Source organism: Ptychodera flava, chromosome 5, assembly GCF_041260155.1.
Source record: "Ptychodera flava strain L36383 chromosome 5, AS_Pfla_20210202, whole genome shotgun sequence".
NCBI classification, from domain to species: domain Eukaryota; kingdom Metazoa; phylum Hemichordata; class Enteropneusta; family Ptychoderidae; genus Ptychodera; species Ptychodera flava.
In genome coordinates, this window is record NC_091932.1 from 17,538,077 (window position 1) to 17,563,146 (window position 25,070).

Below are 25,070 nucleotides of genomic sequence, written 5' to 3' on the forward strand. Positions count from 1 at the left end.
AACACCACTATCTAGTTCCCTGTCTCTTGTGAACAACGAATGTTATTTAATTCGTGATTGTTTGCCACTGTCTGTAGCACTATATACGATAATACCAGTTAGAGTGGGTCAAAGTATCGCCATTTTGCAAACAGTGAAAAGTACAGGTCTTTTTGCACTATGTTCACTCGCAAAGAAGTCTTCCAAAACTGTCCCCCGGAATCGCCGCTCCTACCTTTCAGATTTAGAAGGGTTTTTTTTTGGAGGGGGAGGGGGAATCTTTCAAATGGCTGCAAATACCCTTGCTTCCTGTTTTTTTTCGATGAAATGTATTCCTCTGTCGCTGAAACAATGGGATCAATGAAAGTGTTGTCGTGAAATTAGCTGTGACGAGTCGAATGGAGACAACTTCCTACGCAACAACAACGGTATCATTTAAGCAGGCGGTTTCTATTTCAGTGTACCTTTAGTCTCTTTCGTCATTACCATAATTATTATATAATCATTCAAATCAGACCACAGCATTGACAGAGATATAGTACAATATGTGCTATTGGTAAAGAGGTCAAACTACGGAGTCAGCTTTATGAAGCTAAATAAAAAAGTATTGGACCCCACTTTCAGGGAGGTTAAGGAAAAACAGCTCCATTCTTATACTTTCCATTAATTTATTCTTTATGTTTGTTCCATATTAATTACTATGCATTCTGTTTGTTAACACTACTGCTAGAGTATGAATCATTATAATACGTGCTGTGTCTGCAATGCCATTTTCTGTAGTTAAGTGAGTACAGATATGAACCCATACTTTATGATTATAGTTTCACTGAAACCGGAGTTACCTGTAACACGGCGTTGGGATGCAGCCTAATGACATAAACAGAAAATTTTCAAAACGTGGAGTTAAGACATAACTGTTGTTTATTTTCAGTTTTCGCCATAGCATTTCAGTACAAACGACGTGTTACCACAGATAGACAAATGTCGAACTGTGCCTACCGTGACAGAGTGTCTTGCATGTTGTGGGTTTGTATAATGTGTAAAGCTTAAGTATGCATCGTGTGTGAAGATCTAAAAGATGTCCTTGACTCCAAAAGTGCCCTAATATTTTAAGTTGAACTTGCCAGACACATTGTCAGAATGGGTCAAATCTGTGAGGAAAATAGTCTGTGGCCGTATTGGCCGACTTAAATCACATATTTGCAGAAGACACAATTCTGTATTTAAAAATCCGGATGCTATTAAGTGTTTGAATGATATCCATGACAAATATATTGTAGTCCCTGCTGATAAAGCTGCCAATTACATTGTATTTGTCTGTAAGAAATAATTTTTTTTACTATAACCCAACGGGATTCGAACCCCCACACTATTATTATTTTGAATGTCTTATAGCCGAACTTGGTGTAATTAAGACCTCTACCAACTCCACTTGCAGGCAATCAATGTTAAACAAAACTGAAATTTTGGCAAACCATAATTCGTTCTATGTAATTTTAGTATTACAACGAATTAAGGATGACCACATAAGTTGCCTAGCTTATAATGGATACCAAAACTCAACAAAACACCATACAAAGCTAAGTTCATCGCAAGGTCTTCAAAATGTTAAACAACAGAGTTATCGAAGATACTGACGTCTGTTCTTTGTACTGTTAAACGCGGACTTCAAGCATACTCTGATGTTGTCTTTTTACCGAGTGGTATAAATTAAATGTGGATAGTAACAAATTCGAAGGAACTCTTGGATAATTTGAAATCAAGATCTATTTCAGAAATAAGATCTATTAAATAAAACTTTCGGTTTTTCCACATTGTATACCACAATAGGCCTACCACATGATAAATAGAAAGAACGCTTTAAAAATATTATCAAGCAAGCTTTTTTCAACAAAAAGGGTTCACGCCGTTACAAATATGTAGCTGTATTAGGATATAATTATAGATATCTTGTTAAAATACAACTAATGCTAAAGTTTTTTATACCGAGAAAGACATTATCGGTATGCTTGATTTCCCCATCGACAACACGTTGAATTTGGAGGACACATTTTGCAACAGTGTATAGGAATTCCTATGGGTACTAACTTTGCTCTCATGCTTTCCGATTTATTTCTGTTCTCATACGAGGCAGAATTTATCCAGAACCTAATCAAGCAGAAAAAGGTCCCTGTGGCTAGAACTTTCAACCTAACATTTATACACATATATTCGATGTTATTTCAATGAATAACTTCAAATTCAGTGATCATCTCGCTATGATTTATCCTCGAGAATTAGAGATTAAAGAAACTACAGAAACAGCCTCTTCTGGTTTACATCTGCTTTCCTTGAAGTTGACTGAAATGGTCACTTAATACTAGGCTATATAAGAAGAGAGATGGTTTCAACTTTAGTATCATCAATTTGCCACACCTCATCAGTAATATTCCACTCTCACCAGCTCATGGGGTATACATTTCCCAGCTTATTCGATATGCAAGAGCATGCAGTTCATATGGTGATTTTGTAGAGCGACAGAGTCATCTCTCTTATAACTGTTAAATCAAGGTTACACCAGAGAAAGACTTGTCTCTACATTCAAACACTTTTTGGCAGGTATCACAAGCTGGTAGATAAATACAATATCTCTGTTCGAAAAACATTACATTGGGCCTTAGTTGGTGATCACTACCTATTTGACTTACAAACTGATATAGGGCGGGTGCCACATGTTGGGCAGGATGCGCTTACTATTTTCGAAACACCTGACATCACTTCTTGGTCTTTTGGCCAGAGATCCATATATTTTCTTTCATGAATTCTTTTCCACTGATGCTATATATAAATTAAGCTCGGGTTCGGCTGCTTCAGCATGGAATGGTATAAAATCTATGGTTGGTTTACAAAACAAAACAAATGGGAACGGGGCAATTAAGATGGGCAATTGTCATTATACTGATCATGAATTCGCCGATAAACTAAATTAATTTTATTTACGGTTTGATGTCCATGATTTTTCAGTGATGCAGGGTAATGTCAAAGAAAGTGTTATCACCGATGAACGGGTGCTGATTGACAAAGATAGCGTATTCAAGTCACTTAGAAGCAATAAAACCAGAAAAAGCCAAGGTCAAGATAATATCAGCGGTCATGCGTCAAAGTTTTGTGCCGAGCAGCTATGAGACATATTTCATTTCATTTTCCAGCTGTCGCTTGACCTTCAAAAAGTTCTGAATGTGTGGAAGCGAGCTACTGTTGTACCCGTTGCAAAGAAACACAATCCCATGGTTTTCAACAATTTTAGGCCAGTTGCGCTCACCTCTCTTGCACTGAAATCAAACGGAAAATCAAACGGAAAATTTTAGATAAAGTTCAGCTCTTGTAAGACCCTTTACAGTTTGCTTATAGGGCGGGACAGCGTGTGGAGGACGCAACGTTAACTCTACTGAATCTGGTAACAAAACACACGCACGTGTTTTTTTGTTGACTTTTCCTCGGCATTTAACACCATATAACCGAACCTGTTTGCCGAAAAGCTGTTATCTCGCTCCAATTTGGATCTCATACTGGCAACGTCAACTCTACTGAATCTGGTATATAAATATCTTGAAGGTAACATACACATGCACGTGTTTTATTTGTTGACTTTTCCTCGGCATTTAAGACCATACAACCGCACCTGCTTGCAGAAAACCTGTTATCTTGGATTTTAGATTTTTAAACAACAGGTGTCAGTGTGTGAGAGTTAACAGCTGCGTATCAAACGACTGTTTTACATCAGTAGGCTTGCCTCAGGGTTGCGTTCTCTCTCCCCTCCTGTATGTACTGTATACTGACGACTGCAAAAGTCAATATCAGGACAGACACATTGTGAAGTTTGCTGATGACTCCGCCATAGTAAGCTTGCTTAGAGATGGGGAAAAGATCACGGCTCTATTGCAGATCATTTACTAAGAGTTGGTGACAGTTCGTTTCTACCGTTGAATGTCTGTAAAGCCAAAGATATGTGTATCGACTTCAGAAAGGATAAATCTCCCCAAAGCCAACAACTATAGGGGTGCAGAAATTGAAATCGTCAGAAAATACAATTATCTGGTTCTACTTTGGTTGATAAATTAAAGTGGGAAGAAGATACAGATGTAAACTGTGGAAAAAAGGGCAACTACGTATATTTTTCCTGAGGAAACAGAACCAATTCAATGCACGTAAATCGTAAAAAACTAATACGTAAGATAGTCAATATTTGCAGCAAAATTACCGGAGAACAACAGACAAGACTTTCCGAATTGTTTGGGAAACATATTACACGTAAGGCTATCTCTATCTTGAATGCTAATTTTCAACACCAATCATGAGTTAGATCCGCTTCCGTCCGGTCGTCGTTTTAGAGTTCCAATTTTAAAAACCAACAGATCGAAACACTTTTTATAAACAGAGCAATTGGATCTTTGAATAGAGTTAATAGTTATGTTTTTTTTATTCATGCATCGCTGTTTTCAGTACATGTCCTTTTAACAATACTTTGGAAATTTATTCTTGTACCTATTTTTAAAGTGCTTTTAATATGTTACGTTCCTGTTGTATCTTGTTGTTTAGTCTTATTTATTGTTTTTTGTCACTGTCGCAATTCTAATTGCCTAAATTGGGACAATATAGATTGTATTGTATTGTCTTGTCTTGTCTTGTCTTGTATTGTATTGTATTGTATTGTCTTTAATTGTATTGTATTGTATTGTATTGTATTGTATTGTATTGTGTTGTATTGTATTGTATTGTATTGTATTGTATTGTATTGTATTGTATTGTATTGTATTGTATTGTATTGTATTGTATTGTATTGTATTGTATTGTATTGTATTGTATTGTATTGTATTGTATCTATGCACCGGTATTGGCTAGTGTTACCATTTCAAGTTGGATCAATACTTATTTAAGCATTTTGGGCCATGGAATATTTGTCATCTTACAAGGAGGTCATTAATTTTTTTGGGAATGGATTAGGGAGTAATTTTACTGATATACTGAAGGAAGCTTTTGCAAGCCAACCGGCCATAATAACTAAATGTTCCCTATATATGGAACGAATATTAGGATAAAACTGATAAAAGTATAAGAATAAAGCTGTTTTCCTTGAAAATTGCTGAAAGTTGGGTTCAGTGCTTTTTTATTTATGGCAGCTTTTCACGTCTATTAAAATTCATGAGTTTACTTTTCTTGTTTACGCACACATTTATATCGATTGGAAATCTGGGGAATGGCTGTTACATCAGGCTGACAACCCCAACGTGTGGGTAGTGAATTAAGATTACTCTTTGTCATGCATGACTCTTTGTAAGACAGTTACGATTCCGAATAAAGCAAAAGAAAGTTGTTGGTTTCACAAATGCCCTACAAATACAACACTAACGTTCATCTAACAGGGGAAACTATGCAGACCTAGCAAAGCCGTTTGTAACGACATTCGAAACACAGTGAGCATGTAATGACCAAGATATTCCCAAATGCTTGTTTTATAGCATGGTGGTACTAGCTCCGCTCCAGGCACCATAGTAACGAGCGACTAACCATGGCGGCAGAAGAGAGGTTTTAACTGCATGGACTAACGTACGCGTGACCGAAATAATAAATCCACGAAGGTTACTACTATATTTACTTAAAGTAATTCTTTTCACGATATCAATCGATGTGCGATGGCTAGCTATTAGCCCTACAGCCAGTATGAGTCAAGAGTGCTCGGCTATGATTAGCATTGACTACGCAGTAACCGTAATATTGCCCTGCCACGCAGAGTGGACTAAAGTACGTGTAGACACCGGAGTAGTAGCCGAGCCCTTAGTCTTTGATCCTAGCAAGATAAATTTGCAGACACCTAGGTTTCTGTAAGGCAATTTGTGTTCGTCCACCATGTTCACCTCCATAGTGGTGAAGGGCAAAGTAGTGAAGGGAACATGTAAACAGAGGTCCACACAGCAGCTACGTTGACAGTAGCGCAGCAGCCTAACCTGAACATTCCTACGTATACGTCTTTCTTTTTCTGAAGTACATCACAATGTTGCTTTCCAGGTCACCTAAGTGGCCCAACCATTGCAAAAGGGGTGATGAAGATGGCCAGAACAGCCTAGTTTGACCATCCAGGTTCAAGAACCTGGGTAAAGATTCCAAAAGCGTGCGATAGAATTATTGTCGAGATAAACATTGAAAACAGTAGGATTAAGAGACGTGTGACGGGTCCAACCTGTTCAGTTTCTGTGTGGGGAAAAGTTGGAAAGTATTTAACTTTGACTCCGTAGTTTAACCTCTTTACCAATGTCACATTTTGGAGACTAAAATAGAATTCGCCTGCTTTAAATAATACTGTTGTTGTTGCGTAGGAAGTTTTCTCTCTTCGACTCGTCACAAGTAATATCATAACAACACTTTTATTTATCCTAAAGTAATACAGTAATACATTTCTCCGGAAAAAAATAAAAAAACTAGGGAACAATCAAGCAGTATTTGCACCCCCTCCCAAAAAGACACCTCAAAATCTGCACAAGGGTTCGGGATCTAGGTTGGTACATTAGCCTCGATTTATTAGGGAAATCACGTACTTTCCACAAAAGCTATGGTCTTATGGTATTAAACTTAACTGTCAAACAATGAATGATGGATGTTAAATGTCTGGAGAAGGTTACTACAACAAATAGCACTTGTCGATCTGAATCTGAATCTGAATCTAAAAGAATATGTTGAAGGATCCGATAACTGGTATGTATGACAGCGGTTGATTAACCTGAAAAGATATATGTATTAAAGGCCTGTGAAAAATCGGGTTAACATTCCTTGTATCATATCTTGATCAGTTTCTACTTTTGGTACACGAAGGATGTGATTGCGTCGTGGACCATGTTTAAATGTTGTACTCGCAATAAAGGGTTCGGACTTAAGTAGATACAATTTATCAAGTAGCCCGGCGACCGATGTTTTGACTATTTCTTGCAATAAGGAGAAGTAAAATCTTTATAAAATTTAATACGGTTTATAACATTTCTTTCTGAATATGCCGATTAACCTCGAATCTGAAAGCACTGTAAATTTGCTAGTAGTGCCTTCTAAAACTAAACATTCAACAAAAGTTGCCTTGCTTTAAAAAATCTCGACGCTATGAAAATTATTTAATAGCTCATTTCCCCTGCTACTTGCTTATCATTTGTTTCGTCACTAATGTTCTGTGATTTTAAATTTCCAGTAAAAGTTCCGTACTTCTTGTGTATTTTTTACAATGGATTTACTTATGAATGGTAATCTTATCTATACTACGCAAAGGGTACTGCGCCTTAAAATTACTGTTACATTAACATTATACCATAGTGCTCATTGAAAAAGAAAGTGAAGCAACTCGTACGTAAACTTTCGTCCTATCAGCAAGATGCATTAGCGTCCTGAAGTAATAGTTAGCATCTTTCGGTCATCACTATGTATAAACATGTAATGATGTTCCATGCACTGAACTAGGTGCTCTTTCTATATTTCTGAGACATGTTCGAAAAGAGTACCAAAATAAGAAACCTGATTACTGATGAAACTATTTTTTAAAGATAACAATATCTTCCTCATCTTTGTGAAGAAATAATTTCCCGTCTCTCTTGTAACAACATTCTTCCCTCATGAATTCCATGAAGTCACTGAGTACTCTCTCAGAAACGCTTTTCCGAAAATCCAGAGTGTACGTCAGAAAATCCAGCATCATATTTCCTTCTCGAGATTCTTCTTTGAAACATTCATCGGCTAATAAAGCGATCTTTTTATAGATGGTGTTAATTTCGACGTCGGGAAGTCTGTCCTGTATCATTCTTCGAAGCGAGGCTGATCCTACACACTGGCGTGATACAGGGTGTATCTCCTTTGCCTTGGCAAGCAGCTTTTCCAGAGGACCTTAGTTGACAAGAAACATGACTTAGATGACTGTTAGGTTCCTACCTATAATGTAAGGATGATTTCAAACCCGTCTATAGGCAGTTGTCATAAGAGGAGTACATTTAGAGTAAGTGACATATGCAAACGGCAATGTTTTCACAAATCTTCAGTTTTACACTATATCATCATGATATTTGTAAAATTGTTGCTGATTATGTAAAAAAGATCACAGTCTACAGATCGACCAAGTTAATGAGGTTTCATTCACCACTGAATATGTCCCATTCCGTCCAAAGTAGTGGCATCATCAACTATTTAGCCAGGCTAGAATCTGATGTGATTTTTTACTATCACAAAGTGGCTTAACATTAAACTGAAAACCTTTTGGCCAGTAGTCGGTAAAAATTGAACGGCTAGTACTCGGTTATGTTTCCACAGACAGTAATTGTGAATCGACTGTATAAAGACGACATTCAGCATTTTAAACAGTTACGTACCAGCAGCTATGGTGTTACGCAGCATCCCTCCTCTTTCAAGACGACCAAAAAGACCGGCGAATATACCTCCCGGGTCTGACATGGTGTACGCACAGTGTATAGTGTGTATGATGTCGAAGTTGTCCTCAGCTACCCTCGTCTGTGATTCTTCGAGATAATTTTCGATGGTAGTTTGGTAAAACTCAAACCTGACTCTTGTCCATTGTCCTTGCTCCTGCTTCGATGCAGCCAACGATTTGAATTTCTCCACTTCGGCCACCATAGGTTCTACTACACTGTAGGTGATATTGCATTGCTTACTTTGCAAAATGTCGATTACCGGTACATCAGCGCTGCCTGAGTGTAAGGATATAAACATAAGAAGACTATTGAAGTCACACTTTGTTCAAGAAGGTGGAGCTGCACGTTGCCAAAATAGTTTTTTCAAAAGAAATTTTCTCATCTAAGATGACAAGGAAACCCCCTTACACTATATTTTCTTCAAAAAGCAGAGACTCTTAACTTTACAATAATTCTCTCGAAGGATGAAGGGGATGTATTTTTTTGGTAAAAACTTCGATTTTGGTATTAATGAGAAAACATTAATTTAAATCATAAACTTGATACTATTGACTGAAATAAAATATTTCATTTGTAACAAGAGTATATGTAGAAAAAAAGAATATTTTATTTTTCATTATCTATCTTCATTCTAAAATGGCATGCGTTGAAAGACTAGCACTCGAAAAAAGTGACTAAAATGATTAGCAAAATTAAAGTACCTATTATTCAAAATGTCAGTATTTTATGGCCAAACAAAACAGTCTGTTTGTCATATAGTATCTAAAGGATACAGTGTAAAAATGTCAGAAAATTTGACCCTGCCAGAGTTGAATTACATTCTTTGGAAATCTTGAAATTGGGAGAAAAGGGAAGCCAGGAAATCGGGCGATTTGCATATATTTGCATAAATTAACACTTCTTTATCACTCAACTGATGACTGCTTGACAAGCTAAAAGGTAAAAACACGATTGGAACTAATTTGGTATAATTGGATGGTGAAATAATTTCAATTTAATCTGCATATGTAAGCCCATCTGCCTTCCTTTTTTAAGTTACACTCTTGTTCTTATGAGTAATTTGTATTATTACATATGTACCACAGTTTACTTGCATCGAAGCGCGCGCGTACTACCGGTATTTGCACTGCAGTGCAATGCCAAAAACATTATGCCATTCCTTTATGTTAATGTGTATTTACCAATTTTGACCCGGAACTATTTTTGTTTGTAAACACAAAAAATGTCGTCTACAAGATTTCGTTCCACTTTGGTTCGATGCTCGTTATAGTAAAATGCACGACATTACCGATTAAAAACTACGACAAAGACAATTGATGTACTTATTATAGTGTGAGGATGGAGCAGTTTGTTTGTCAGCGAAGCCAAAACATTGACAACGGGCGACGTCCGTTTCTAGCTCAATGGTTGAATGGTGGATACATGGTGGCCGTCGTACCACGGCGGCCATCATACCCGGCCATTATACATCGAAACACACGTAACTGCGGGCGCAGCGGAGCCGATTAAACAGTTAACATTTTCAGAGGCGTTTTTGCCAGTAGTTTTCTCACCGGACATTCCCTGTTTACAATAAAAAGTCACTTTTACATGCAGTTTATTCTACGGTGCTTGTGTGTCCTACACCTATTGATAACAGAGACTGAGTGAGCGCTTGTGTGCCACGGTGAACACTGAAATTTGATCGTTCGACAAGTTACGTTTGCCGCATCGCACTCTTAAATTTCCCGTAAAAATCTTCGAACTGTTATTTGTATCGATCATTTAGAAGAATTTCAAGCTCAAAATGTGAAAAAATCAAAAGCGTTCCACGTTCAAAGTTCTCTTCGTTTGGTTATCTATGGCTACGTATGTGTGAGCGATCGCAAGCAAAGTTCGAGCCCTCCGACGTTCCTCTTACGTCATCCTTGATAAACAAGTAAACAATAGTTTAGCCAATCAAAATGGAGGGTGTGGCGGCGTTGACCAATGAAAAGTGAAATCTGATTCGATGCCTCATTACAGTGATGTCAATGTTATATAACTCCGCAAGGTCGCCCTGAAACTTTGACAGATAAATAAATAAATTTTTACTATAACCCAAACGGGATTCGAACCCCCACACACTCACGGCAACATCGCCTAGCTGCTAGGCCTCACACAAAAACAGTCGGCTTCCGATAAGTAGTACACACGACTAATCGTCGATTCTCTCGATAAATGATGCAAATAACAGACAGAACATATATAATAATAACAGAATCCCATGGCCTGTGAGTGCATGCGCGCCGTACTAGCGGTATTTGCACGAGTGCTGCGGAATAGACCGCCGAATACACCGCAGCACTCGTGCAAATACCGCTAGTATGGCGCGCTTGCACTCACAGGCCATGGGGTTCTGTCATAATATTGCAACATTCAGCCATAGGGCACCGAACACTTTTGCGAAATTTGAAAAAATATGAAGATCCAATCATCCAAAATTAGTTCCAATCGTGTTTTAATTCAAACATATTTTAATCTTGACTTAACAAATTAATAAAACTTGAATGAATATTTGCAAAGAAAGTGATTTTGAGCACAATACGCCACCCCTTAAATAATATACGAAACAAGAAAGAAATGCTATGAGCTAACGACCTAATGTTTTGGTGCATTTGAGTATGCATGCATGAAAGTATGTATGTTGGTAGGTAGATAGGTAGCTACGAAGGAAGGTTGCTCTTTCTGTTTGTTTGTTTGTCTGTCTGTCTGTCTGTCTGTCTGTCTAGAAGACATTCTCGTTTTCTTCCAACTGTAGTTGTTTGCGATAGCCCTAAAGAAAACTTTCTGGTTGGTTTAAACAGATGGGAAAATTTTGTTTCTTCGTCATCCAAAATACCCACTGTGCTTGTGTGTTTGACTACTTCATAAACTTTTGTCGATTTTTCGTTTTTTAATTTTGGTTTTCATCCTTAATGGCTCCGATCTGTTTGTATATATCAGATTGTACGAACTGTTGCATCATTGTGTTGTTCATATGTGCGCTAGTAATACAGACTGAATTACAGATATACAGAATGTGGTAGAAAGGGAACCTAATTGGGTAGGTATACAATATGCCACGGTAGTCGCATTACAGTGCTTTTTATTAACCCAGGACATTGGCAAACAACGTCTGATGTGAGGTTTGTACATTTATTGTGGACCTTCATCACATTTATGGTTAATTTGTTTATTGCATTTCATGGTTTGATGCTATTACATTCATGGTTGACACTTTTATTACATTTATTGTTGATTTTTCTTGCATTTGTATTTTTATGACATTCATGGACACTGTGACATTAGCGGAGATAACACATGTCAACATCAGATGCAAAAGCGTAGTTCACGTTACATACCATCGCCTGTCCCGACAGCCAGTACCCTGAGTGAATCTCCCTTCTGCTTGAAATTTCCAAACGTTTCGTTTAAGCTTCTCTGCTGGTCTTCCTCTGAGTAATAGCTCACATACTTCATAAGGATACTGTATCTATTGAAAAATTCTTCCGGATGATGGTACAATATTTTCACCCTTTTCGACATTTTACTCTGAAAAAAAAGATACTCACTTGAACAAATATTATAGGCAAGAGCTCCTTTAGTCCCCCACCCTAAGAAATCACTTTAATCGCGGACTTTCCATGGAAGAAGCACATCAGGACACAATTTTGGAGGGGTAGAATTTGGTAAGGGTTAGTTAAAGGGTTAGCATACTTAAAAGAGTTATATATCCAACCTAAGAAAAAAATGGGGTGAGGGGCCTTCAGGAACTCTTTCGAAATTGTGGCCCTAGGCCAGAGGTCTTTAATTTTTTTTAGCAAAGCTACACGGGTGGCGATCGATTGTTTTTGCAAAGCAGTGATATCTGCCGTAAGTTATCTATTACGGTCTCAAAATTTAGATCGTCTCTTTTTTCATTCTTGGGGTATCATGGCTTTCAAAAAGATCCCAAAATTTCTATCTGTTTGATTAAGCCCGATGAGGATCATTTGAGCTCATTGTTTATCATGTTTAGGGATCTTCAGACTAGTTTGCAAAATAAAAAAAAATAATCAGAACGCAAGAAAATGACAAATCTGACAGTTTACTCAGGTACCTGTGTATATGATAAAGGTAATGCATTTTCGTTCGTCCAATGACGAGACGTTTTGTGAGTTCTTTGTCGCTTTCTTCAGATAATATAATTTAAAAGTGTCGACTTTATTTACCTAATCGAACAATGTAGAGTTATCGCGCGGTACGACGATTGCTATGAGCTGATGTCGCCACGACTCGGGCGTAGGATCTTAATTAGCTCAGCTCGCATACACCATGTGAAGCGTTGGGGTTAATGTTAATCAGCAAAATGGCGAAACAGCTATAGGGCGAAATGAAGAAATTTAAAAATCTGAGAATTAGAGAAATTAATTGCCACATGAAATATGCTTGCTATGATGTCAATAATATGCTTGCTATGATGTCACTTAGACTATAAGTAGACTGATCTGAACGGCGTTTTGAATATAGAGCACTTTGACACTCATGACCTTCCGCTCAACCTTGGCTATGCTATCCGTTTTCTCAAGACAGATGTTTCACAGTGTCGTCGATGGCGACGTGTGCACTTATAAACCGTGGCAACATGTAAATATTAGCTATATTCTCGATTATTAACAACCCAAAATAGAGAAAGTTACGTACATAAAATATAAAGATATAATTAAATAAAGGAAATAAGGTAACTTCACTCATCGGATCTGCCGTTTTTAATGCAACGATATGGCGAAGCTTGTTATTTTAGTAAAGAGAGCCGGGGGTGATCCGACGAATCAGAGGGGTTGCTCAAAATGTGGAAAGGAAGAAGGGGGTTCATTTCTAGAAATGTACTGATGTATTTAGTGCAGTAACGAAGTGGTACTAAAATAATATAGGGTTATTCACAAAATACGGCCCTGTATGTACGAGGGCTCAGTGAGTGACGTATTGGACTCGCCTTCGGCTCGTCAAATACCTCACTCACTGACCCTCGTCCATACAGGGCCGTATTTTGTGAATAACCCTATTATTATACACCTCCCTCCATATATCGTCCGTATAAACTAATTCAATGGTAAATTTTGAGGATGCGGCACGCGCGATATGAGTGGAACGCGCGCGATCTACGTACAAGTCCCTTGGGTTGGCACGATGAAAATTAATTTTTAGTGCAGTACAAGCAAACTTCGCTGCATGTTTTCAATTTAATTAGTTTTTAAAAATAAAAAATCAATTGCATTTAGACTCAGTTTTGTGTTTAGCGTGTTTTAAACCTTATACTACGAATACATTTTGGTGGAAGTTGTTATTATGTCTATAACTCATATCACCGTAAAATAGTTTGTTTACATCCGATAATCGCTAGGTCAAAGGTCAAACAGGCTCGTGGCGCGTCTCCCGTATTCGGGACTCCGCGTACTATACAAAATACGGAAAGTTATTGGACGGTCAAACTCCCATAGGTTACGGCAGTAGGTGTATAATAATAGAAAATAATGAAAAACTCTATATATTAAAACATATGGCCAATGTCCCTGAAGCTACTATAGACATAGACACAAAATTAAGTGATTCCTGACTGTATGAAATTGTCTCACGAAGGTCATCCTAGGGACCTGTACACTAAATATTAAAGCTGTCTGTATACTAAATATTAAAGCTGTCTGCGGTTTAAACCAGCGGTTTTGAAACACCAAGTGACCGAACAGTCGACAGAGCTCCGCTGTGTATGAAGAGAATAATTTTTTGTGACACATGTGTTGATGATGGCGGTGGATATCTTTGACAGCTAATTTCAGGATGGCCTAACCAAAAATAGCAAAATTAGCTGCAAAAATACAAAATTGAAGATTTCATCATAATTTCAATATATTACATTAAGATAAACCTTGGGAACCTGTATACCAAATATCAAAGGTATCAGATGAGTAACATTTGAGAAACTAAGATTTTGACCAAAAAATGGCAAAACTTGACCAAAAAAAAATGGAAGATTTTATCCAATTTCGATATATCACACTAAGACACCCCTAGGAACCTGTATACCAAATATAAAAGGTATCAAACAAGTAGTTTTTTAGAAACAAATTTTGATCAAAAATGGCAAAAATTGAGCCAAAAATAAAAATGGCATATTTCATCATAATTTCAATATATCATACTTTGATCAATTCAATAAACCTGTATACCAAGTATCAAAGCTGTCAGACAAGCTTTTGATGAAATAAATTTTTGACCAAAAATGACAAAAAATTCTTTAAAAATAGAGCAGTTCTCTAGATATTTGAGTGACGGACATACACACATACATACATACATACATACATACATACATACATACATACATACATACATACATACATACATACATACATACATACATACATACATAAAGAACATACGTACAATGTACCTACCTACCTACCTACATACATACATACATACATACATACATACATACATACATACATACATACATACATACATACATACATACATACATACATACATACATAAATACATACTGACTGACATACTGACATACAATACTGACTGACATACTGACTGACATACTGACTGACAAATCATTATACTGACATACATACTGACGACGGATATCCATTCCAATTGCTTCTATAGACTATAGTCTATACTAGCTAAAAACAGTACGATTTAAAAAAAACATGGAACAATCGGTATATATGTATACCAAGCGTTGTGACCAGGGGTGGAAGGAAAACTGGGTCATAGAGGAATGCTTTCAGCAGATACCATTATCAGTGCACTGGATCTGGGACAATACTGAACAATGGGGAGAGCGAGTGGCATGAGCAATTTATATGGAATCGACCGTCTGTTTATAGTGGCAATACAATTTGATGTTTGTCTGATTTATTTCTCTTCCTGTTATTCAATGTCTTCATTTCTCTGTAAGTCCATCTGTTTTCATATAGTTCCATGTACTGAACTTTGTGCTGCTTTACTTTTCTTATAATTCAGTTTTGTCATGCCATATGAAGAAAAGCATCTTAACAATAAAAACAGTAAATATTTTCATTTCAGGGCGTGACAAAATAATGCTCCAAAATTAATCTTTCAAGTCCCCTGCCCCACCCCACATCAGAATATCAAAAGGTCTACTCCATATTATTGACTTATCGGTCACCAGTTGAGAAGTAACAATTCAGTAAATCTTGGACCCGACACAAACTCTCAACCTATGTCATCAAGTCACCTGGCGAAGAAATCACAGTCTTCGTATTTTCTACCCTGGGTTGATAGCTCCGCTGGTGGACAGAATTGTCCCCTAGGCTTATCGTTCGCCCAGTTAAAGCGATGTATTCATTGCTGCGCTTCGATAAAGTTTGTGTGTGCGTTGTGTGATAGTGAGCGTACGTGCGTGACTGCTTCACGAACTCTACAACGTGTGGAGCGGTCGCAGTCAGAAAAATGTAACAACTTAGCCGGCTATTGAACCACTCTTTTTTGAGAGTGGAGATTTAGCTGAGCGGTTCTCTCTGTTGCCTCTCCGCTAGGCGACTGATGCCGTATGTTGTGGGTTCGAACCCGATTGAAAACTAGCCGTATTTTCTACCCTGGGTTGATAGCTCTGCTGGTGGACAGAATTTCTCCTAGGCTTATCGTTCGCCCAGTTAAAGCGATGTATTCATTGCTGCGCTTCGATAAAGTTTGTGTGTGCGTTGTGTGATAGTGAGCGTACGTGCGTGACTGCTTCACGAACTCTACAACGTGTGGAGCGGTCGCAGTCAGAAAAATGTAACAACTTAGCCGGCTATTGAACCACTCTTTTTTGAGAGTGGAGATTTAGCTGAGCGGTTCTCTCTGTTGCCTCTCCGCTAGGCGATTGATGCCATATGTTGTGGGTTCGAAAACAATTGAAAACTAGCCGGACCCTTAAAAACAGTGGATCACTAACCGAGCTTAGTTGTTACAATTATTCAGACCGTGACCCTTTCACAGGCTGTAAGATTCATAAAGCAATCGCACTGACATACGTACATACCATACATCGCACACAAACTTTATCAATCCCGGTGTAGAAAATATAGTAAACTTTCGATCGGATTTCAACTCACAAGGTATGGCACCCAATCAGCTAGATCAGCTAGCAAAGACACGGAAAGACATCACAGTCAAAACCGCTCATCCCAATCCCAACCCGTCAAAAGGGTGGTTCAATAACCGAGGTAAGATGGTTACAAGTGTAGTGAGCGAAAATTACCTCTCTAACATAGTGATGATTCCTCTCTCTTGAATGATTATTGCTCCCAAAATGTTGACCATGTCCTTCAAAAATACAATTCTGACCCTCATTTGCGACACTCGTCTGTGTTCTTGTGATAGAGATTTATAGAATTGTTATTCGGCACTGCCATGTAGGGTGTAACCTGGTGTTCCTATTTACAATGACAACACAAACACTGCAACGCATGTATTCCTGCTACCAGCTACACATTTTTCATCTCAGATAGAACAGTTTGTAAAGTATACAATAGATGCGGGACTCTATCAACATTCTGTATTGTACATACCTGAAAATGGCTTGATCTTGAAAGATTAAATTAGGTTTTTACAGAACTAACACTCTCCAAGCCGTGCAGTAGAATTTCAAGCGCTTCCGGGAGTTACACTGTGTAGATTTCCCGGCATGCTTTCGACCAGACATGCTCTTCGAACTTCGCGGCCCTATCACAGACGAGGAATCATATACTCAAAGTCCTATCACACCGCTCGTGAGTATAGCATGCTTATATCAAGGAACGTTGAGCCAGCCACCTTTATTGCTGAAGCTCCCTCATGCCACTCCCACCCTACAATACACTCCCTTTCCTAAATATTATTCTTTATGAAACATATAAGCATACTGAATCTATGCTATACAAGCATCAAACTGTAATGCAGGGTATATTCAAGTCGTCTCCATGGGGAGACAAATTTAATGAGTAACAATTTTGAAATTCATAATTTCATGCACCCTTTGATATCATGAGGCAGTGGACTTAATTACTTTTTACATTTCATTTGCATAGATTGACGATAATCCAGGTTCTTGTTTGTTACAGGGTATCCCAGACTTGGACCTGCCAAAAACTTTGAATGTCCATCATGTTTTCAGAGTCTCCTTAGCATTGTACTCAAAGAAACTCCTAACTTTTTATCGCAACAATGGCAACAATACCCACAGTTCCATTCCTTGATAACAGTATGCTACTTTCATGAGCGGAGTGATAGGGCTTTGAATATTTTTATTATTCCATGTCTTCGGCAGAGTTATGAAGTTTGGAGAGCATGTCGGGTTGAAGAGCACGCCTGATAATCGACATAGTGCAACTTCTGCTGCACGGCTTTAGAAGGTGTTAGTTCTCTGAAAACATTTAAATTTAATCTTTCATGATCAAGACCATTTCAAGTAGGTACAACCACAGACAGTTGAATAGAGTCTCGCTGCTATTGTACATGGTACAGGTTGTTCTATCTGAGATAAAAATGTAAAGCTGGTAGCAGGGATACATGCGTTGCAATGTTTGGGCTGTCATCGTGAATGGGGACACAAGGTGACACCCTCGATAACAGTGCCGAATAAGAGTCATGTAAATTGCTATTACTACAACATAGACCAGTGTAGCTTATAAATTAGGGTCAGCATTGCATAATTGGTGAAGGACATGGTCAACATTTTATGAGCAATCATCACAAGAAAGAGGAATCACTTTGTTATAGAAGTCATTTCGCTCTCTACACTTGAACCACTCTTTTAGGGACTGGACATAAATTACAGGGGGAGGGTTGGCCGGTGTTTTGCGAAACACCGCTGCATCAAAAATAGTGACCCTTCAAAAGTTCATGCACAAAAATTAGTGACCCTCCCCCTTATCCGTGAATGAAAATAAATGACCCTCCCCTGTTACTCAATACCCCCCCAACAAACCCGCAATGTGTTCAAAACCCTTCTTCTGACTTGCTATACTTAAAGTCCTCTCCCAAAAGAAAGGCAAAATGTGGCCGATATAACGCTTTGTCTAAAAAATATCAAATCATATGTGTGTGATAATTCATGCAAATGTACTTTGCTTGAAGTGGCAGGTAAAAAGTGCATGCGTGCACAAAAAATGTAATTTCTAGATTTCATCGAAGTTGATTAACTATACATGGTAGGCGACAATTAGAAAACTATGAACGTGTATTTTCCAATATAAAACTAGCAATATCTGTTCATCTTTAGATGTTTAATAACTGATATAAATATACTTGATTTGAATGGGTTGTTTACAAGTGCTCACGTGAACAAGATATTTGATTTTGGAATTTCGCTCAAAATGTTGATCAACTATACATGGGAGTCTATGACAAAACTGTAAAAAAATTTCACAATTAAAAATATGCACTATTTGTGCATATATGGACCCTGGATAATTGATATAAGAGTGTGGTAACACATGCATCTTTGTACAAGAAATTTGTTCTTGGAATTTCGCATAAAATGTTGATCCATTATGAATTGTTGTCTATGACGAAACTATATTTAAAAAAAAACAAAAACAAAACTTGGCAAATCTGTGTATTTATATATTTATGTTCTTGATTAGACTAGAGTGGTTACAAGTCCATGTATGTGCAAGAAATTTGATTTTGGAATTTCACCGAAATGTTGATTCATTATTCATGGCAGTCTATGATGAAACCCTATGAATAATTTTTTATCCAATACAAAACTAGGTAAATCTGTACAATTATTACATATGTACTGCAGATTATTCTATTGTGCCCCACCACATAAAGTTGGTATTGAATCTCAGTAATGTGCATATGAGAAAAATAGTTCCTTTTCAAATTCGGTTTTTTGCAGGATAAATTGCATACATATTGACCACACAGTTGCTTCCTACACTTTATTAATTTTATCATAATATTACAAAATGTTAACAATAAACTCCTTGTCAAACAGCTAAAAACGTACTTACAGATTGAAGGAGAATGTCACAAGCCATCAAATAACTATGCAAATTAGTCACGTGGCCATTCAATAATTTTTCGGTATTTTCACGCTAAATTATGCAAATGAGTATCAAATTTGGCGGACTACTTTATACTTTGGTAAAAACTGTCGTCTACTGTATATTGAAACCAGCTCGATTGAGGACCAGCATTACGACTGGCAAAATTGCGAATACGTTGATCATTTTGAAATTGAATTTTATTACGGAGACACAATGGAAACACCTTGTGACACGAAGAAACAATTCCACCACCTGAGTTAGATCAATTGCTAGCCCGTTTTTTTCTGAGCGACGGGACTCACTGACAAATTGAGTAATCACAGCGCTCGTAGAGCCTGCGTACAACGACTGCTCGATGCCGGCGTTACACCAACTGTGGCTTCACAACTAAGCTAAGCGGGCACAAAAACTCAACCGTTGTTCTGTGGCCAGTGCAAACCAGCAGCGTCAGATGAGCGACATACTCGCCGGTACACAACCTGCATCCACGACCGACCGCGACCGGAAGTACAAGCCTGATGCCGGCCGAACATACACCGCGACCGGTGGCCGGTCCTTCGTATGCTAATATTCGAGGTCCCTTGTCGTCAATGCATCAAAATGCCCTCCATCAGTTGCCGCAACTACCAGGGATGTTCTCAAATGCACACATCAGTGGTGGATCGTTCAACTTTACCTTCAACATCACCGGAAATAATTCCCTATCTAAACAGTCTTCACCTGTATACCACGTTGCATCGCCTCCAAACGTCGCCGACCTGCAGTGATCTACTCCGATTCCGACTCAGATTGAATTATTCAACCGATAACATAATTAGACTTTCTCGTTTTGAAGTTTTACTCATTGTTCTTGTTCCAGTGTACATGAATTTCGATTATAATGATATAAAATACGAACGGTTTCGCTTGAAAACATTTTGTAGTGTCATACGTGTGAGTGACGTTGTTTGAGTGTACCAGCTGAGGGGTGAATAACTCTATTGGTTAAGTAATATCAATCCGCCGACCCGAAGAATTTACTTGCTCGACGAAGTTACCAACGTGTGTAATTTGGGAACATATGTAATAATAACAGAACTCCATGACCTTGCCTTGACGTTTGTGTGTTACGAAAGTTATTTTCACTCGTGATGCGGTGTATCCTTGCTGTATTTTCACTCGCTTCGCTCGTGAAAATACGGCCGCAGGATACACCGCATCACTCGTGAAAATAACTTCCGTACCACACAAACGTCAAGGCAAGGTCATGGAGTTCTGTCATATTATGTACACATAATTTTTAGTATTAATGTTAATGATTAGACTAGAGTGGTTCAAGTCAATGGTTGTGCAAGAAATTTGATTTTGGAATTTCACTGAAATGTCGATTCACTATGCATGGCAGCCTATGATGAAACTATGAATATTTTTTCCAATACAAACCTAGGTTAATCTGTATATTTATTTACACCTAATTATTAGTATTAATGTAAATGATTAGACTAGAGTGGTTTCAAGTCCATGGTTGTGCAAGGAATTTGACTTTGGCATTTCACCGAAATGTTGATTCACTATACATTGTACAATAAACAATAAATACCTCATAGGTTATCTGATCCTAAATTGTTATTCAAAAGTTGTTCGACCTGAAGCTTCCAGTTGTTATTGATGACATTTTGCACTATTCTGAATAGTCAGTGTCCTCAAAAAATAAAAAATGTACATAAAGCTTCATGAACATTTGACACCGACCTATACCGAATGTATTGTCAATGGGAGAATGGTATCAAATTAGTGATCTCCCAAATTGTTATTGAAAGTGTCATTATAGGGGACAGTTTATATGCACAATAGACGAGTTGGATAAGTAGAAATCATGACAACTTAAATCAATGTGGCTGCTTGGATCATCAATACATTGTTTATTATACCCTTAAACTTGCGCCCGAAGGGAGTGGAAACGACAGAAAATGAAAGTGCCAGGAGTCATTTTTTCTTTTTTCAGTATTCCATATTCTTTAATACGTGCACATGCAATTTCAGCTTTGATGCATAAAAAGGTGACCCTCCCCCATAGGCTTGCACAAAATTGTATGACCCTTCAAAAATGCTTGCGCGAAAAATGGCGACCCACCCCCAAAAAACACCGGCCCATCCCCCTGTAATTTGTGTCCAGTCCCTTATGGGTTGGGATTTTGCTGAGCTGTTTTGACTGTGATGTCTTCGCAAGGTGCCGTACGTTGTGAGTTCAAATAAAATCGGAAACTTAATTTCTACCCTGGGTTGATAGCTCTGCTGGTGGACAAATTATCCACGGAGCTGTGTTTCGCCAGTTTGAGCGACGTATTTATTGCTTTGATAAAGGTTGTGTGTGATGTGTGATATGTAAGTATGTCAGTGCGAGTTCTCCTTGAACTCTACAGCGTGTAAGGGTCACGGTCAGACTAATTTTAACAGCTGGGAGAACAAGTGGCGTGAGTAGTATAAATTACACCAATAGACCGTCTCGGTCGGTCATTGAACAACCCCTTTAAGGGAGGGGTTTGCTCGAACGGTTTTGACTCTGTAATTTCTTCGCCAGAAGACTGGGTGCCGTATGTTGTGAGTTTGAATCCGATCGAAAATTAAGTGAATGGTTACCTTTCCGCTACGCGAAGCCGGCCTGTATATACCGAAGGAGAATACAGGCCGGCTTCGCGTAGCGACGGTTTAAGCGCCTGTGCAACCGTCCATGGTGTAGCGGTATGTCGAGGACGATGGCGAATAGTTGTGACAAGGAAATTATATATATATATCTATATTTGGATATGACCTGAGGATCAGACCAGTTAATTTCCTTCAAGGCCAGTGATTTTTTGAGTTGCTGGCCCGCTTGGCTAGTAGAGATTTTGCGTGAGTTTCGCACACTGTTCAAAGCACTCAAAATGCACCAAATCTGCAAGAGACCGATTTTAAATTAGTATGCCCAGACCTAACATTAACTTCCCTAATCAAATTTGGGCTTCATTTTACTTACCTTTCAGCAAATGAGGGGGAGAGCAGTAATCTTCACGACGTACTACGGTAACGTCAATCAAATTTGTATCTTTCAGACACGAAAAGTGGGCCAACGTCACTCTTACGATGTGTATGGATCAATCATACAGTCTGTAGGGACTTCTTTGACCTGCTACGACATCATGGGCGTTACATGCCCGGTACTCTACGATAGGTTATCAGGTAAGTTATCAAAACAATAATTTATTCTTTATTTATCTCCCTAATACCAGTATTTTTGTAGGCCAAGCTGCCTTAACCTTCGCTATTTCAATGGCATGTGTTTCACTTAACGCACCCGAGTGAATAAACACTGAAGTGCATTGTTTTTCACAGGCTACGTACCTTGTTTTTAGCTCCCATGTTGACACACGTGAGTGTAGCGTCATAGCGATGTGTGTGTGTCCGTCTGTCTGTTTACACGATACCCAGGAACGCCTGAACGGATTCAAGTAAGATTTGGTAGATAGGTACCATACGCTATTGGCAAGAACTTATTAGATTTTAGTTAGTGTGGCTTGAATATTAATGAATTTATGAAATATTATTTTTTTTATATGGTGGTTTCCTAAGGAGAGTCTGACAGTAATGACAGTGTCGACATATATCAAGAAATACTGCAAAAACGTTATGAAACTTTTCACAAATGACAATCTCAGAACGTTATGATAATAGGGTTAGAGTCATGTCAATTATCTGCTCATTTGCATATTTAATGAACTGTTGTAATTAATGATATAACTCCTAAAATCCTAAACCACATTTGGTGAAACCTGCTACAGATATTGATCAGATAAATATCTGAATGGCGCTTGAAGCACTGACCTGTGTCAAGTTAATGAAGGGTTCATTTGCATATCTAATGAACTTTAATTGGTTTTGTTAATCCGAAATTACAGCATTAATTTGTTGAAACTTGCTACAAACGTCTGATAATTCTAACTGTCCCAGTAAGCATTGAACAGTTTAAAGTTGATAAACAGCTCATTTGCATATAAAATGATGTTTTGTAATTTGTGATTTAACTCCGAGTGTACTGTGCGAAAGTTGATGAAACCTGCTACATATAACGATCTGACAGATATCTGATTGTTCTAAGGAGCGTGCTACAATGTAATGAACCTGTTTAAACCACGTGAGCACATTCAGATATATCTGGTTATACAATCTTGTAATAATTAGTACTTAAAAACTATCTACTGTTGATTGACCAATCAGAGCGCTCAATTCAGGGTGTTTTATCTACTCGTAAAGCCTTGGTCACCAAATTCCAGAAACGAATGACAGCGCTGTAGTAAAGTACTGTCCAATCAAAAGTGAACACGTCATATTCTGTAGACATCTGGTACGTTTTAATATTCAAATTTGGTAACACAGCGGAAACCAGCTGCAACACAAAATCTGCTGTGGTACAAACATAAACTAATGTGCCCTAGGGCATTTATAGGATGTTCCATTACATTGGAAGGCTATTTCACCATATCTGCTGTGGTACAAACATAAACTTATGTGCCCTAGAACATTTATAGGGATGTTCCATTACATTGGAAGGCTATTTCACAAATAAAAGTTTTAATTCATATCCTAAACATGTTACATTGACAAAGGGGACGGTTGACGTAAACACATTGAAAACGAAAATATATCAGTTAGGGGCGATAGTTTTTAAGTCGGATGAAACCCTCGTACTCGTGCTCTTCTGGTATATAAAGTCCGACCCTACGATAAAATGTCCCGGCCTGCGGCCTTGACATTTTATCGTTGGGTTGGACTTTATATACCAGAAGAGCCCTCGTACTCGGGCTTTGTCCTATACTAAACGGAGCCACCGGCCATGCAAAAGACTTGCTTATGAGCTGATTCTCTTCAAACTTGAAGAGTAGTTACTACAGTTCACCATCTTCCTTCAGGGTCTATCCAGCGAGAGGACGTTGAGATGCAGAAACAGAGTAGCGGCTAAAGGTTTCCAAAGATACCATCATTTATATTTTATCCGTGGCCGTTACATATCGCCAGGTTTTCATACGTTTTCAGAAGTTACGCTGTATCGATTACCCGCATGCTCTTCGAACTTTATGATACTGCAGCTGCAAACAAGGATTCATATAGTATTTAAGGTAGAACGCACCTCGGGGACAGAAATTCAGGCCTTGTACTGCGGCATTTTGTAATATGACGCATTTTGTAACAACTTACGCAAAATGTAATAAGGGTATCAGCATTTTGTAGTAAAATTGTCAACGCATTTTGTAATATGGGTATGAGCATTTTGTTATAAAATATTGTTTACGCGATTTGTAATAAGGGTATTAGCGTTTTGTAATAAAACGCGTTTTGTAACATTAGTTAACGCATTTTGTAATAATTATAAACATCCGCTGATAGGTATTTCAAAATGCTTTGTGGTTTCTGAATACGTAAAATGTAATAGCATATAATGATGTCGAGATTATATCTCACTACCAGTGCTAGGTTATCATAATAACGCCCGATAAGGGGGTCTGAGTTCAACTGTTTCCCAGTATTAGTCTAACAATTATGAGTGTAATTGTTTGTAAAATAATCGTCCACTGGCGTTGGTTTCCTTATTTTATTTTTTCTCACA

At 38.0% G+C, this 25,070-nt stretch overlaps 1 protein-coding gene across 1 annotated transcript; it reads right to left on the reverse strand.

Annotated features, from left to right (window-relative positions):
- Positions 1–6,361: 6,361 nt before the first annotated feature.
- LOC139132511 (histamine N-methyltransferase-like) lies at positions 6,362–17,103 on the reverse strand. Its single transcript, XM_070698831.1, has 4 exons — positions 16,985–17,103; positions 11,777–11,966; positions 8,355–8,690; positions 6,362–7,875 (listed from the first exon to the last, which is right to left on the reverse strand). Exons 2-4 carry the CDS (start codon positions 11,958–11,960, stop codon positions 7,526–7,528), a joined length of 870 nt encoding a protein of 289 aa, XP_070554932.1. The 5' UTR covers positions 11,961–11,966; positions 16,985–17,103; the 3' UTR covers positions 6,362–7,525.
- Between the last annotated feature and the right edge of the window lie 7,967 nt (positions 17,104–25,070).